General features: G+C 40.6%; 2 protein-coding genes across 2 annotated transcripts in view; both read right to left on the bottom strand.

The window, feature by feature from the left end:
- POGZ (pogo transposable element derived with ZNF domain) overlaps positions 1-14,132 on the bottom strand; it is a 57,096-nt gene that overhangs the window by 28,351 nt on the left and 14,613 nt on the right. Inside the window, exons 2-3 of the mRNA XM_032267486.1 lie at positions 10,173-10,297; positions 9,029-9,187 (exon numbers count right to left, since the gene is read on the bottom strand). Coding sequence (XP_032123377.1) covers positions 9,029-9,187; positions 10,173-10,297 — 284 coding nt within the window. The remainder of the gene's footprint in view (positions 1-9,028; positions 9,188-10,172; positions 10,298-14,132) is intronic.
- On the bottom strand, positions 3,699-4,576 carry LOC116542488 (peptidyl-prolyl cis-trans isomerase A-like). The gene has a single exon (XM_032267449.1). The coding sequence runs from the start codon at positions 4,444-4,446 to the stop codon at positions 3,904-3,906; it is 543 nt and encodes a 180-aa protein (XP_032123340.1). The 5' UTR covers positions 4,447-4,576; the 3' UTR covers positions 3,699-3,903.

The following is a 14,132-nucleotide window of genomic DNA, read 5'->3' as shown; positions in this document are numbered from 1 at the left end:
AAAAAAAAAAAAAAAAAAAAAAAAAAAAAAGACAATTCCTGGCTCAATATGCCAATTAAATACAAGAAGGGAAAGATGGAGGTTTTTTGCATTTATGTGAAATCAATCAGCATTCCCAAGTCTCTTAAAGACAGACCAGGTTTCCATGAAACCCGTAAATACCATTATAAAGAATGTTAACAGCATTTTCTGCAAACATTTTCTCTTATATCAGGGTCAAGTTTAAATTTTCGTGGAATGTTAGAATTTTTCCAAAAATATGAGACAAAGAAAATAGTGGTTTTCGAAGACCAGATTAGATTCACAATTCAATGGAAAGCAAAAGCCAGCCTATGGAAAGTCACGCTGGGTAAATTATTCTTGCTTATTTAGAAGCATTTTAAATAATTTCTGCAATCTTATTAAATCTTTGCTCAAAGGAATTCTGAAAATTCAAATGTCTTACAAGGTTCTATCTCCAGAGGATGAAAGGGCAATCAGAATTCTGGTACTTTTTAAAAAGCCTTTAAAGGGATTATCCAGCCTAGAGCAGTGGTATGCACCACTAGTCCCAGCTATTCGAGAGGCTGAAGCAGGAGGATCACTTGGGCCCAGGAGTTTGAGTCCAACCTGGGCAACACAGTGAGACCCCAATGCAAAAACAAAACAAGGCTCACGTCTATAATATCAGCACTTTGGGAGGCCAAGGCAGGCAGATCACTTGAGGTCGAAACCAGCCTGGCCAACATGGTGAAAGCCCACTTCCACTAAAAATACAAAAGTTAGCTGGGCATGGTGGCACATGCCTGTAATCCCAGCTACTTGGGTGACTGAGGCACAACAATCACTCAAACCCAGGCGGCAGAGGCTGCAGTGAGCCAAGATCCTGCTACTGCACTCCAGCCTGGGCAGCAGTGTGAGAAAGACTCAAAATAAAAAACAAAAAATAGCCAGGTGTGGCGGTGTGTGCCTGTAGTTCCAGCTACTTGGGGGCGTGAGGTGGGAGGATTGTTTGAGCTTTGGAGGTGGAGGATACAGTGAGCCAGCCAGGTTCGTGCCACTACTACACTCCTGCCTGGGCAACAGAGTGAGGCCCTGTCTCAAACAAAGCAAACCAAAGCTAACAAACAAACAAATCAAACAAAACAATCCACCTCATTGAAAATGAATTCCATGAATTTTCTTTTGTTCTTCAGACATCACATAGTACCAAGCACATTATGAATTTTAAAAAAATCAAAGGAGTATATAACTAAGTTTCTCCCTCTAAGTTATTTTGATTAATTTTTTTTTCTTTCATTTTTGTTTTTTCACATGGAGTTTTGCACTGTCACCCAAGCTGGAGTGCAATGGCATGATCTCGGCTCACTGCAACCTCCGCCTTCCAGGTTCAAGTGGTTCTCCTGACTCAGCCTCCCAAGTAGCTGGGATTACAGGCACCTTGCCACCATGCCTGGCAATTTTTTTAGTAGAGATGGGGTTTCACTATTTGGCCAGGCTGGTCTCGAACTTCTAACCTCAGGTGATCCACCCACCTCGGCTTCCCAAAGCCTGACCTTCCTTCATTCTTAATGTTTACTTACATACCCTTAAACCCCAGAAATAGAGGGCTAAATAAAATAGGAATTGAAAACCATAGTTACATTGCAAGAAATGTATAAAATTAAATTCATATCATTCAGAACTCTAAAGAATTAAGCAATAGTTAATTTCATTTCATAATGTTTCCTTCCTGTGCAAACATAAGATCAGTCAGAACTTATGTTTGCACAGGAAGGAAACATTATGAAACGAGATACTGAGTAATAAATTCTAAAGAACATGAAAGAGAATAGTAAAAATATTCCACCACGCAATGAACTGAGATCATGCCACCACACTCCAACCTGGGCAACAGAGTTGAAACTCTGTCAAAAAAAAAAATTCCAAAATTTTATTTCTGATACTTTCTTTTTTTTTTTGAGACAGAGTCTTGCTCTGTCGCCCAGGCTGGAGTGCAGTGGTACGATCTCAGCTCACTGCCACCTCCACCTCCCGGGGTCAAGCTATTCTCCCGCCTCCCGAGTAGCTAGGACAACACACAAGTGCCACCATGCCCGGCTAATTTTTTTGCATTTTTAGTAGAGACAAGGTTTCACCATGTTGATCAGGCTGGTCTTGAACTCCTGACCTCAAATGATCTGCCCACCTTGGACTTCCAAATTGCTGGGATTACAGGTATGAACCACCGCGCCCGGACCTAATACTTTCTTAAAAACAAAACAGACAGACAGACACACACACACACACACACACACACACACACACACACACCCCAGCTTTGCGTATAATCTACATATTACCCATTTAAAGTACACAATTGAGTAATTTTTAGTATATTCACAAGGTTGTGCAACCATCATCATCATTTCCAGAACATTTTCTTTTCTTTTCTTTTTTTTGAGACGAAGTTTCATTCTTGTTGCCCAAGCTGGAGTGCAATCTCGGCTCACTGCAACCTCCGCCTCCCAGGTTCAAATAATTCTCCTGCCTCAGACTCCCAAGGTGCTGGGATCACAGACACTCGCCACCATGCCCAGTTAATTGTATTTTCAGTAGAAACAAGGTTTCACCATGTTAACCAGGCTGGTCTACAATTCCTGATCTCTGGTGATCCACCCGCCTTGGCCTCCCAAAGAGCTAGGATTACAAGCATGAGCCACTGTGCCCAGCCCAGTTCCAGTATATTTTCATCACCCTCAAAAGAAACCTCATTTTCCCTAGGAGTTATTCCCCATTCTTTTCTCCTCCCAGCACCTGGCAACCAAGAATCTAATTTCTATCTCTCTGGACTTGCCTATTCAAGACATTTCATATAGATGAAATCACATAACATGTGAACTTTTGTGTTTGGTTTTTCTTTTTTTGAGACAGAGTTTCACTCTTGTTGCCCAGGCTGGAGTGCAGAGCCAGGATCTTGACTAACTGCAACCTCCACCTCTTCAGTTCAAGCAAGTCTCCTGCCTCAGCCTCCCTAGTAGCTGGGATTGGAGGCCTGTGTCACCACGCCCGGCTAATTTTGTATGTCTGCTTCTTCTCAGCATTATGTTTTCAAGGTTTATCTATGTTATAGAATGGATCAGTGTTTCATTCCATTTTATGGGCTAATAATATTCCATTGTATACATATACTGCATTTTGTTTATCCAATAATTGATGGACACAGGTTGTTTTACTTTTGGCTATAACAAACAATACTACTATGAACATTTGTGCGCAAGTTTTTATATGTGAACATATGTTTTCCATTCTCTTGGGTATACAGCTAGGAGTAGAGCTGCTGGGTCATATGGTAATTCTATGTTTAACCTTTTAAGGCCCAGGTACGTTGGCTCATGTGTGTAATCCCAGCACTTTGGGAGGCCAAGGTAGGCATATTACTTGAGGTCAGGGGTTCAACAACAGCCTGGCCAACATGGTGAAACACTGTCTCTACTAAAAATACAAAAGTTAGCTGGGCACAGTGGCCAGCGTCTGTAGTTCCAGCTACTTGGGAGGCTGAGGCATGAGAATTGTTTGAACTTGGACTTGGGAGCTGGAGACTGCAGTGAGCCAAGATTGCACCACTGCACTCCAGCCTGGGCAACAAAGTGAGACTCTGTCTCAAAAAAAAAGTAAGAGATGCTGCAAACACCTTCCAGTTTGTGGTTTGTCTTCTCAGTGATTTTTTGTTGTTGTTGTTGTTATTTAGTCTTTATTTCATAATCATAAACTTAACTCTGCAATCCAGCTAGGCATGGAAGGGAATAAGGAAAACATGGAATCCAAAGGGAACTGCAGCGAGAGCACAGATTTTAGGACACTGCGAGCAAATGGGGTGGAGGGGTGCTCTCCTGAGCTACAGAAGGAATGTCTGGTGGTTAAGATAAAACACAGTCAAACTTATTAAAGTTGTCCACAGTCAGCAATGGTGATCTTCTTGCTGGTCCTGTCATTCCTGGACCCAAAGCACTCCATGGCCTCCACAATATTCATGCCTTCTTTCACCTTGCCAAAGACCACATGCTTGCCATCCAACCACTCAGTCTTGACAGTGCAGATGAAAAATTGGGAGCCGTTTGTGTTGGGTCCAGCATTTGCCATGGACAAGATGCCGGGACCTGTATGCTTTAGGATGAAGTTCTCATCCTCAAATTTCTCCCCGTAGATGGACTTGCCACCAGTGCCATTATGGCGTGTGAAGTCACCACCCTGACACATAAACCCTGGAATAATTCCGGGAAAGCAGGAACCCTTATAACCAAATCCTTTCTCTCCAGTGCTCAGAGCACGAAAATTTTCTGCTGTCTTTGGAACCTTGTCTGCAAACAGCTCGAAAGAGACGCGGCCCAAGAGCTCGCCGTCGACGGCAATGTCGGAGAACACAGTGGGGTTGACCATGGCTGATACTAGAAGGCTCCAGGCGGCGTCCGCGTCTGCAAAGCCCATTTTTTTTTTTTTTTTACATCACATCTTTAGTGTAGTTCTATTTATCAGTTTTACCCTTTATGGTTAGCTTTTTTAAAATTTGGTTTAAGAAATCTTTCCCTCTTCTGAGACCACAAATTTTTTTTTAAGTTTAAATTTCTAAACTTTCTGGTTTTTTCTTCTTTCTATGCCACCCAGGCTGGAGTGCAATGGCACGGTCTCGGCTCAATGCAACCTCCACCTCCCGGGTTCAAGCGATTCTCCTGCCTCAGCCCCCCGAGTGGTTGGGATTACAGGCAGGCACCACCACGCCTGGCTAATTTTTGTATTTTAGTAGAGATGGGGTTTCACCATGTTGGCCAGGCTAGTCTCGAACTCTTAACCTCAAGTGATCCTCCCACCTTGGCCTTCCAAAGTGCTGGGAATACAGGCAAGAGCTTCTGTGCCTGGCCTAAATTTCTAAACTTTCTAAAGAATCTCGTACACTAAGTGAAACAATACCAAATTGTTAAAAAGTTATTCTCATTTGCTGGCTGGGAGCAGAGGCTAACATCTGTAATCTCAGTACTTTGGGAAGCCATGGCGGATGCATCACTTGAGGTCAGGAAATTGAGACCAGCCTGGACAACATGGTGAAACCCTGTCTCTACTAAAAAGAGACTGTGCCACTGCACTCCAGCCTGGGTGATGGACTAAGACAGTTCTTAAAAAAAAAAAAAAAAAAAAAAAAAAAAGTTATTCTCATTTTCTATGTTACTAATGTAGTAAGTGGATAATATACCAATACAATTAAACTGAAGGCTTAAAGAGAAACTGGGTTGTAAGAGGCAATATTTCTTACTCACTTCATTCTGAAGCCATATCCCTATGGCCAGGAGTGGTGGCTCACGCCTATAATCCCAGTACTTTGGGAGGCCAAGGCAGGCAAATCGCCTGAGGTCAGCAGTTCGAGACCAGCCTAGTCAACATGATAAAACCTCATCTCTACTAAAAATAGAAAAAAACTTAGCCAGGCATGTTGGTGCATGCCTGTAATCCCAGCTACTCAGGAGGCTGACGCAAGAGAATTACTTGAACCCGGGGGGCAGAGGTTGCAGTGGGCCAAGATCGCATGGCACCACTGCACTCCAGCCTGGGTAGCAGAGGGAGATTCCATCTCAAAAAAAAAAAAAAAAAAAAAAAAAACTATGATGAAAAAAGTTACATACAAAAAGAACTGTATGTATTTTTTATATAGACACATAAAGTGAGATAAATTAGACCAATTAATTTATGCTTATTTATGCATCAAAATTTTTTAGGAATACACAAGACTGTGGTTACCAGTCTATACCCACTGTCTTCTTTTCTTCACGAACATGGGTTATGGGTTAACGTCTTAATTTAAATATTAGAAGCTTTTGAAGTAAATAAAGTCAATTTATATCTTTTAGAAAAAATTAGTACACTGAACTTAGGCCAGCTCAAGAATCACGGATACACTAAAGGAGTCAAGGAGACTAGGTTATCTTAGCATGTCATAAGATAGATGCTCAGCTGGCCTGGCATGGTGGCTCACTCATGCCTGACAGAAATGTTCACTTTGGGAAGCTGAGGAGGATCACTTGAGCTCAGCAGTCTGTGACCAGCCTGAGTAACATGGTAAAACCCTGTCTCTATAAAAATTACAAAAATTACCCCGGCACGGTGGCATGTGCCTGTAAGCGCTACTTGGAGGGCTGAGGTGGGAGGACTGCTGAGCTAGGGAGGTTGAGGCTACAGTGAGCTGTGTTCACGCCACTGTACTCCAACCTGGGTGACAAAGCGATATCCTGTCTCAGGGAAAAAAAAAGTTGCACAGCCATCTCAGTGTGGGCCTTGGAACCCTGGGATCAAAGAAAAGGTTAGGTACGCTGGTTGCTAACAGGTTTTTAACAGTTTAAGAGACACACCGGACTAGTCCAATGGTAGTGCGTTATCAGAACTTATAAACATTAGTGTCACTAAAAGTTGGTATACAACCCCCCCCACTGCTAAATTTGACTGGCTTAACACACACACACACACACACACACACACACACGCATGCACACACGAGAGGGAGAGAAAGAGAGAGAGAGAGAGAAGCAATATAATACAGTAGAAATCCCGAAAGCTTTTAAGTCCAGAGAATTCAAATCCAGTTTAGTCACTTAGTAACTACTAAGTTATTATTTATAACTAAAGCAAATTATTTAGACTCTCTAGGCCTCAGTTTCCACATCTGTAAAATAAGAGAATTCTCTACATAAATGGTTCCAGATCTTTATATATACAAGGGTCCCTATTTATAAGTTGTTTAGAAGTCAAAAGTTTTCTAATAACATAAGCATATTTTGAGTACCCAAATACTCAAAACCTTTGGAAATTATAAAGTTTTAAAAGTCTGATAATACTTAAAGTTGATAACAAAACGGAGAAAGAGCTATTGGTGGACACCTATTTAGAGCAACCTATTAGGACAGCTTGACAACGTCTATTTAATTATAAACACTTGATCCAGCAAATCTCACCTCTAAGACTTTATACTAAAGATACGCTTACACAGTGGACAAAGACACATGCCTGAGAATGTTCACCACAGTATCATTTGTAATCACAAAAGATGGGACCCTAATAAATGTCCAAGAATAGGGGAATGCATACATAAATGGATACATCCCCAAATTAAAAATCATACGCTCTTCTAATAGAAATATAAACTAGTACTTTGGGAGGCTGAGGCGGGTGGATCACGAGGTCAAGAGATCGAGACCATCCTGGTCAACATGGTGAAACCCTGTCTCTACTAAAAATACAAAAAATCAGCTGGGCATGGTGGCACATGCCTGTAATCCCAGCTACTCAGGAGGCTGAGGCAGGAGAATTGCCTGAACCCAGGAGGCGGAGGTTGCGGTGAGCCGAGATCGTGCCATTGCACTCCAGCCTGGATAACAAGAGTGAAACTCCGTCTCAATAAATAAATAAATAAATAAATAAATAAATAAATAAATAAATAAACTAATATAACACTTTCAGATGGCCAATCCAGGAACAATACTGATCCCAATTCTTATAAACTGTAATGACCTCTGAGCCAACAATTTGACTTTTAGAAATATATTCGCAGAACTAATTAATGATATGAGAAAAGACAGATAGAAATGTTCACTGAAGCTCTTTAAAATGGCAATATACCCTCTTACAACCTATTGTTAATAAGTCAATCAAATAATGGAAAATATAGTCAGTCATCAAAAATGTTATAGATGACTATTAAAATAAGATATTCACTATTAAGGGGAAAAAGTGGGCAAAGGGTAACATACAATTTGTATAATCTTTTTTTGTAAAAAGAAAATCACTACATATAACATATAGAGACATATAAAAATAAACATACATACAGTATAAAAGTAACACTCAGTTATCTCCAGGTGGTGGGATTATAGTGAAAAAATGTTTTTTCTTCCTTTTGATTTTTTTCACTTTATAGTTTTTCTACAATGCATATATATATATACACACACACACACACACACACACATATACATACGTGTGTGTGTGTGTGAGAGAGAGAGAGAGAGAGAGAGAGAGAAAGAGAGAGATGGAGTTTTGCTCTTGTTGCCCAGGCTAGAGTGCAGTGGCATGATCTTGGCTCACTGCAACCCCCGCCTCCTGGGTTCAAGGGATTCTCCTGCTTCAGCCTCCCAAGTAGATGGGATTACAGTCATCCAGCATCACACCCACCTAATTTTTGTATTTTTGGTAGAGATTTTAGTATTTTTTTAGTAGGGATTTCACAATATTGGCCAGGCTGGTCTCAAACTCCTGCCCTCAGGTGATCTGCCAGCCTGGGCCTCCCAAATTGCTGGGATTACAGGCATAAGCCACCATGCCCAGCTGCATATATTATTTTTGTAGTAATACAACTATTTTAATTTTAAAGGAAATAAAATAATTAAAAATAAAGTCTCTTGCAGCAACGCAATGATTCTATGAAAGTGCCTATTTCAGTTGTGAATCTTGAGATATAACTGGTCAGTAACTCACCTTCAGAGTACAGAAATAGACATCAGAAATTAAACAGAAACCAATTACTATATAGCATCTCTAGAAAAAAAAAACACTATAAACACTAGTCTTTCAACATTTCTTTCACGTAGACAACAGCCCTATCCTATCTTCCATACTCAGGAACCAATAAACAAATGAATCTGCCAGAGAAAAACTGCCCTGGGAAAACTCTTAACCAAACTAACAGAATTCTTCTAATTCAAGAAACAAAACAACCAACCAACCAACCAAACCAAAAAAGCCCCAGATCTCTTTAACAGTTAAGAATTTTGAGTTGACATTTTCTGTCCTAGAAATTATCAGTAGCAAGAATCTACTGCTCTCTCACTTGAAACGCCAGTATCAAGTCAGCACTAACTTAGAAGGACTATACAATCTACAGAATCACTTCCATATCATTACTAAATTCATTTTCCAACTAGTAGAACCACATCTGTACGTAACTAAACAGGTATGGCTGTTCCTAAGACCTTTTTTATTCTTTCATCCCTCTAGCCCAGGATTATTATTTCCCAATAATCCCACTTACCATTGTTGTTGGCAATTAGTGTGACAAGAGTCTTCTTTGTACTGTCGCTGTTCTGTGCCCCGCTGCTACTAACGGTGGTGGATGTAGAGAGGTGCCCAGCAACAGAAGCATGGGCAGCGATGGGCACTGGAGCCGAGACTGGCTGCTGGCTCACAGAAACTGTGGGGAAGGGGAGGCACAGTCACTTGGAGACAGGGACAGATGACACTAAAGGATACTGCTCTAATCTTCCCTTTCCATCTTGTTGTGGGCTATAGCCAGAAAGTTTCCAGTTTCATACATCTAATTGTCCATGTGATTTCTCCTCCTACTTATCCCTTAGTCCACCATTTAGACACAATTCCTTCTTTGTCTCACATCTCCTGGTTAATTAAGTTACATCACTGAGCCCACTGAACTGGGGTTTTAATGTTTAGCTTACATAGCACTAGCAAACCTCTAGGACTCAAAGGTTTATTATTGCCACTAGTGGTATTCATGACCATGCATATTAAGCCATCCAAAGACCCTGACCTGTGTCCTAGTTCAGCCTAAACCAATGCTATCTTCAGCTCTCAAGGCAGGGAAGATAAAAATAAAGACCAACTGGTACAATTTAGGGAAAAAAAGAACTATCACCCATTTTCTGAATTCAGGGCAATCTAGAATTTGACCCAGCAGTATCACCTTTATGAAAGAAAAGCTAACAAGCCTAAATTTGTAAACTGTCCATGAAGGCAGACACAAAGCAATTTCTACTCAGCTCACAAAGGAAACCAAGTTCAAGAAAAACAAAACAAAACAAACAAAAAAATCAAGACTCTGGGAACCTATTTTTGACTGGGTACATAAATAAGCACTGACACACACACCACCACTTTGAATTCTTGTTCATACATCTTTTAGTAAGAAGACTGCTAGATATTTGATAAACATTGGTTAATCCAATCTTCCAGTGTTTTTGATGAATTAAATATATAGTTTCTAGCAATATGGATGAGGAAACTGAGGTTTTCACAGATAGATCTTGGAAAAAAAGGTAGCACCAGTGCCACAATGAGGTCTCCCTGGATTCTTAAAGCTCTTTTCCATGTCACACTTTTTGAACGAAAATGCCATTCAATTTAATCAAACGACCATCTAAGATGAGAAGAACTTTTGTTACCTGTGGTAGTTTTATCCACTGAATTATAATCTTCAACTACAGAGTCCTCAATGACATCACTGATTTTCTGCCATGGCTCCAACTCCTCCTCCTCACATTCCATGAACAGATCGGTGTCCGCCATGCTACAAGAAAACATTCAAATAAGATATCCGTCTAGAAATAGGAGATATTGCTTTATATCAAATATGAAATCAGAACTTTGATTCCATTGATAACCTACCTCCTTGGGCTCCTTTACCCTATCCCCTAGCCTTCCTCCATTTCCCAGAGTTCAGAATTACAACTTTTATGGTTGAATATTAGAATCCAATCCACAGCAAATTCTTTAATAATTATGATTACAGGCAAGCATGGTGGCTCCTGTAATCCCTGCACTTGGGAGGCCAACACAGGTGGATCACTTGAAGTTGGGAGTTAGAGAATCAGCCTGGCCAACATGGCAAAACCCCATCTGTACTCAAAATACAAAAATGAGCCAGGCGTGTTAGTGCACCCCTGTAATTCCAGCTACTTGGGAGGCTGAGGCATGAGAATCGCTTGAACCCAGGAGGCAGAGGTTGCAGGGAGTTGAGATCACACCACTGCACTCCAGCCTGGGGGGACAGAGTGAGTGTCTCTCTCTCAAAAAAAAAAAAAAAAAAAGAAAAAACGATTATAAAAGTTTAATGTGTAATACCAGGGCCAGGGTTAGGTTGAGGACAGTGAGGTGAGTCAAACAAGTGCAGGATCGGATCCAGTCTTTATTTAAAATTGATTATTTTGTGCATTATGAGTTGTTTGCATTAATATTCATCTTTTAAAAATGATGCATTTATTGTGATTACCGAACCTCTCTGTACTCCTTTAAATTCTGCGCCTAAGATGAGAACCTCACTTGTCATACTAGTCCCAGTCTTACTACTACCTTGTACTTCTAGTCTAGGAAATTCTGGAGGCTACTCCATTGTAATTTTGGAGTCAATCCTTAATTTGAAAACACTGTCTAAATTAGATGCCCCTTTTAACAATTAAAGTCTGGATCTCTGCATTGCAAACAAGGAGTTACTGCTATTCTGCCCCCAGTAACAGTTCACTTAGGGTCAGTTTCTTTGTCTTGGAACCAGAGTACTATTACTGCTCAATGTTCAAACAAAGTCTTTACCGCAAAGGCTCTCAGTGTCCTTAGCGTCTTAGTAATTCCTGCTGCTACATCCATAAGCCAAAACCAAAACCAAACAACTAACCTTTTTTTTTTTTAATATTTATTATTTTATATATTTTTTTAATTTATTTTATTGCATTTTAGGTTTTGGGGTACATGTGAAGAACATGCAAGATTGCTGCATAGACACACATGTGGCAGTGTGATCTGCTGCCTTCCTCCCCATCACCCACATCTAGCACTTCTCCCCATGCTATCTCTCCCCAACTCCCCTCCCCCTGCTGTCCCTCCCCTATTTCCCCCCAACAGACCCCAGTGTGTAGTGCTCCCCTCCCTGTGTCCATGTGTTCTCATTGTTCAACACCCGCCTATGAGTGAGAACATGCGGTGTTTGATTTTCTGCTCTTGTGTCAGTTTGCTGAGAATGATGGTTTCCAGGTTCATCCATGTCCCTACAAAGGACACGAACTCATTGTTTTTTTATGGCTGCATAATATTCCATGGTGTATATGTGCCACATTTTCCCTGTCCAGTCTATCATCGATGGGCATTTGGGTTGGTTCCAGTTCTTTGCTAAGAAAAAAACAAACAAGCCCATTCAAAAGTGGGCAAAGGATATGAACAGATACTTTACAAAAGAAGACATACATGAGGCCAACAAACATATGAAAAAATGCTCATCATCACTGGTCATCAGGGAAATGCAAATCAAAACTACACTGAGATACCATCTCACGCCAGTTAGAATGGCGATCATTAAAAAATCTGGAGACAACAGATGCTAGAGAGGATGTGGAGAAATAGGAACACTTTTACACTGTTGGTGGGAGTGTAAATTAGTTCAACCATTGTGGAAGACAGTGTGGCGATTCCTCAAGGCCCTAGAAACAGAAATTCCATTTGACCCAGCAATCCCATTACTGGGTATATATCCAAAGGATTATAAATCGTTCTACTATAAGGACACGTGCACACGAATGTTCATTACAACTAACCTTTCTGTTTAGTAAGTATTTGGTTAGGGCCATACAACTTGACAGTAGTAGTTTGCAAGATGCCCAACAGATGGCACTGTTTCCCTTAAAAATTGAAAGTATCTTGCAATGCCCCAGTGAGTTAGCTATAGCCAAGGGCAGTTTGGGTTTTAATAAAGTGCTTAACTGGATTCTAACTGGTCTTTAATCTTCTATTTTAATTATTTCTGTCTTTATAAACCAAAGCCACAGAGGGAGTGAGAAAAAAAAAAAGATTTAAGGGATCAACTTAAATTCTCTTATTTTCATGCTTGATTATATAAAGACAACACTGGCCAGAAACTGAATTAAAAATAAATCAAATCCATATCACAGGTATTCTTTGAGACAAAAACAACACATGCCTTTGTTTTCCAGTCTAATTCCACTACAAAATATATTTTAAACAACTTTTTCCTTAAATAATTTTATTCCATTGTTTTTTGCTATATAACTTTCTTAGAGCTTACAGTCAACAGATAATGCGTAAATATCCGAGACTCAGCAGAATGAATATAAACTGTGGATAATAACCTCTGCTGATTATCTTACTTCTGTCCCGACCAGTTACAAGCAAACTCTCCACACATATGCTAAGCAATCTGTAGAACACTTTCCTTTGGAATATGAAGAGCAATCAGAATACAAACTGTGGTTTCAATGCCATGCCTGTGGTTATTTTAATCGCATATCCAGAAGGGTGTTCTTTTATCTTAAGTATTTATAATATCTTAGGAGTTTCAGTTATATCTTTTATAAAGCAATGAATTTTAGTAAGAATACTGAAAATTTCTTCCATTTGACCATCAAAATCTAGTTGTTATTCCTCACACGACAAAGGCCTTCCAAGAGAAATGGAAAGAAATCCACCTTGGGTAATAGAACAAGACTACATATCTACACATTTTTTTTTTTTTAAATTAGGAGTGTTGCACATGCCGGTGGTCCCAGCTACTTGGGAGGCTAAGCTGAGAGGATTACTCGAGCCCACGAGTTCATCGAGGTTACAGTGAGCTTGAAGTTACGGTAAATGCAATGATACCACCGTACTCCAGCCTAGGCTGGAGAGCTAGAGAGCAATACCCCATCTCTATAAAATAAAATAATAAAAAACAAATGGGCTGAGGCAAGAGAATCGCTCGAACCTGGGAGACAGAAGTTGCAGTGAGCCAAGATTGCGCCACTGCACTCCAGCCTGGGCAACAGAAGCCACACTCCATTTCAAAAAAAAGAAAGAAAGAAAATCCAACTTACAGGGAAATATTTTTCATGTTTTTTAACAACATACGAGATGGAGTTAATAAATAAGGGTTTGTCAACTCAGAAAATATTAGTTCTGCTGACTGAACATATTTTACAGACTTACACACAAAACATCTCTGAAAGACATTGAAACCAAGTTTTTCAAAACACTTAGTCCTTGATTCTGACCTATACTCTGTTATCTCGATGTGATCAATTCCTTTCACTTTCAGCATCTGTAACTCAGGGTCAAAAACATGATACAAGGCCGGGCGCGGTGGCTCAAGCCTGTAATCCCAGCACTTTGGGAGGCCGAGGCGGGTGGATCACGAGGTCGAGAGATCGAGACCATCCTGGTCAACACGGTGAAACCCCGTCTCTACTAAAAAATACAAAAAATTAGCTGGGCATGGTGGTGCGTGCCTGTAATCCCAGGTACTCAGGAGGCTGAGGCAGGAGAAGTGCCTGAACCCAGGAGGCGGAGGTTGCGGTGAGCCGAGATCGCGCCATTGCACTCCAGCCTGGGTAACAAGAGCGAAACTCAGTCTCAAAAAAAAAAAA

The sequence above is a fragment of the Sapajus apella genome, unplaced genomic scaffold, assembly GCF_009761245.1.
Source record: "Sapajus apella isolate SASKATOON/1434 unplaced genomic scaffold, GSC_monkey_1.0 scaffold169, whole genome shotgun sequence".
In the NCBI taxonomy this organism is placed as follows: domain Eukaryota; kingdom Metazoa; phylum Chordata; class Mammalia; order Primates; family Cebidae; genus Sapajus; species Sapajus apella.
The sequence above is the reverse complement of the archived record's forward strand: the minus strand, read 5'-3'. Positions and strand labels throughout refer to the sequence as shown.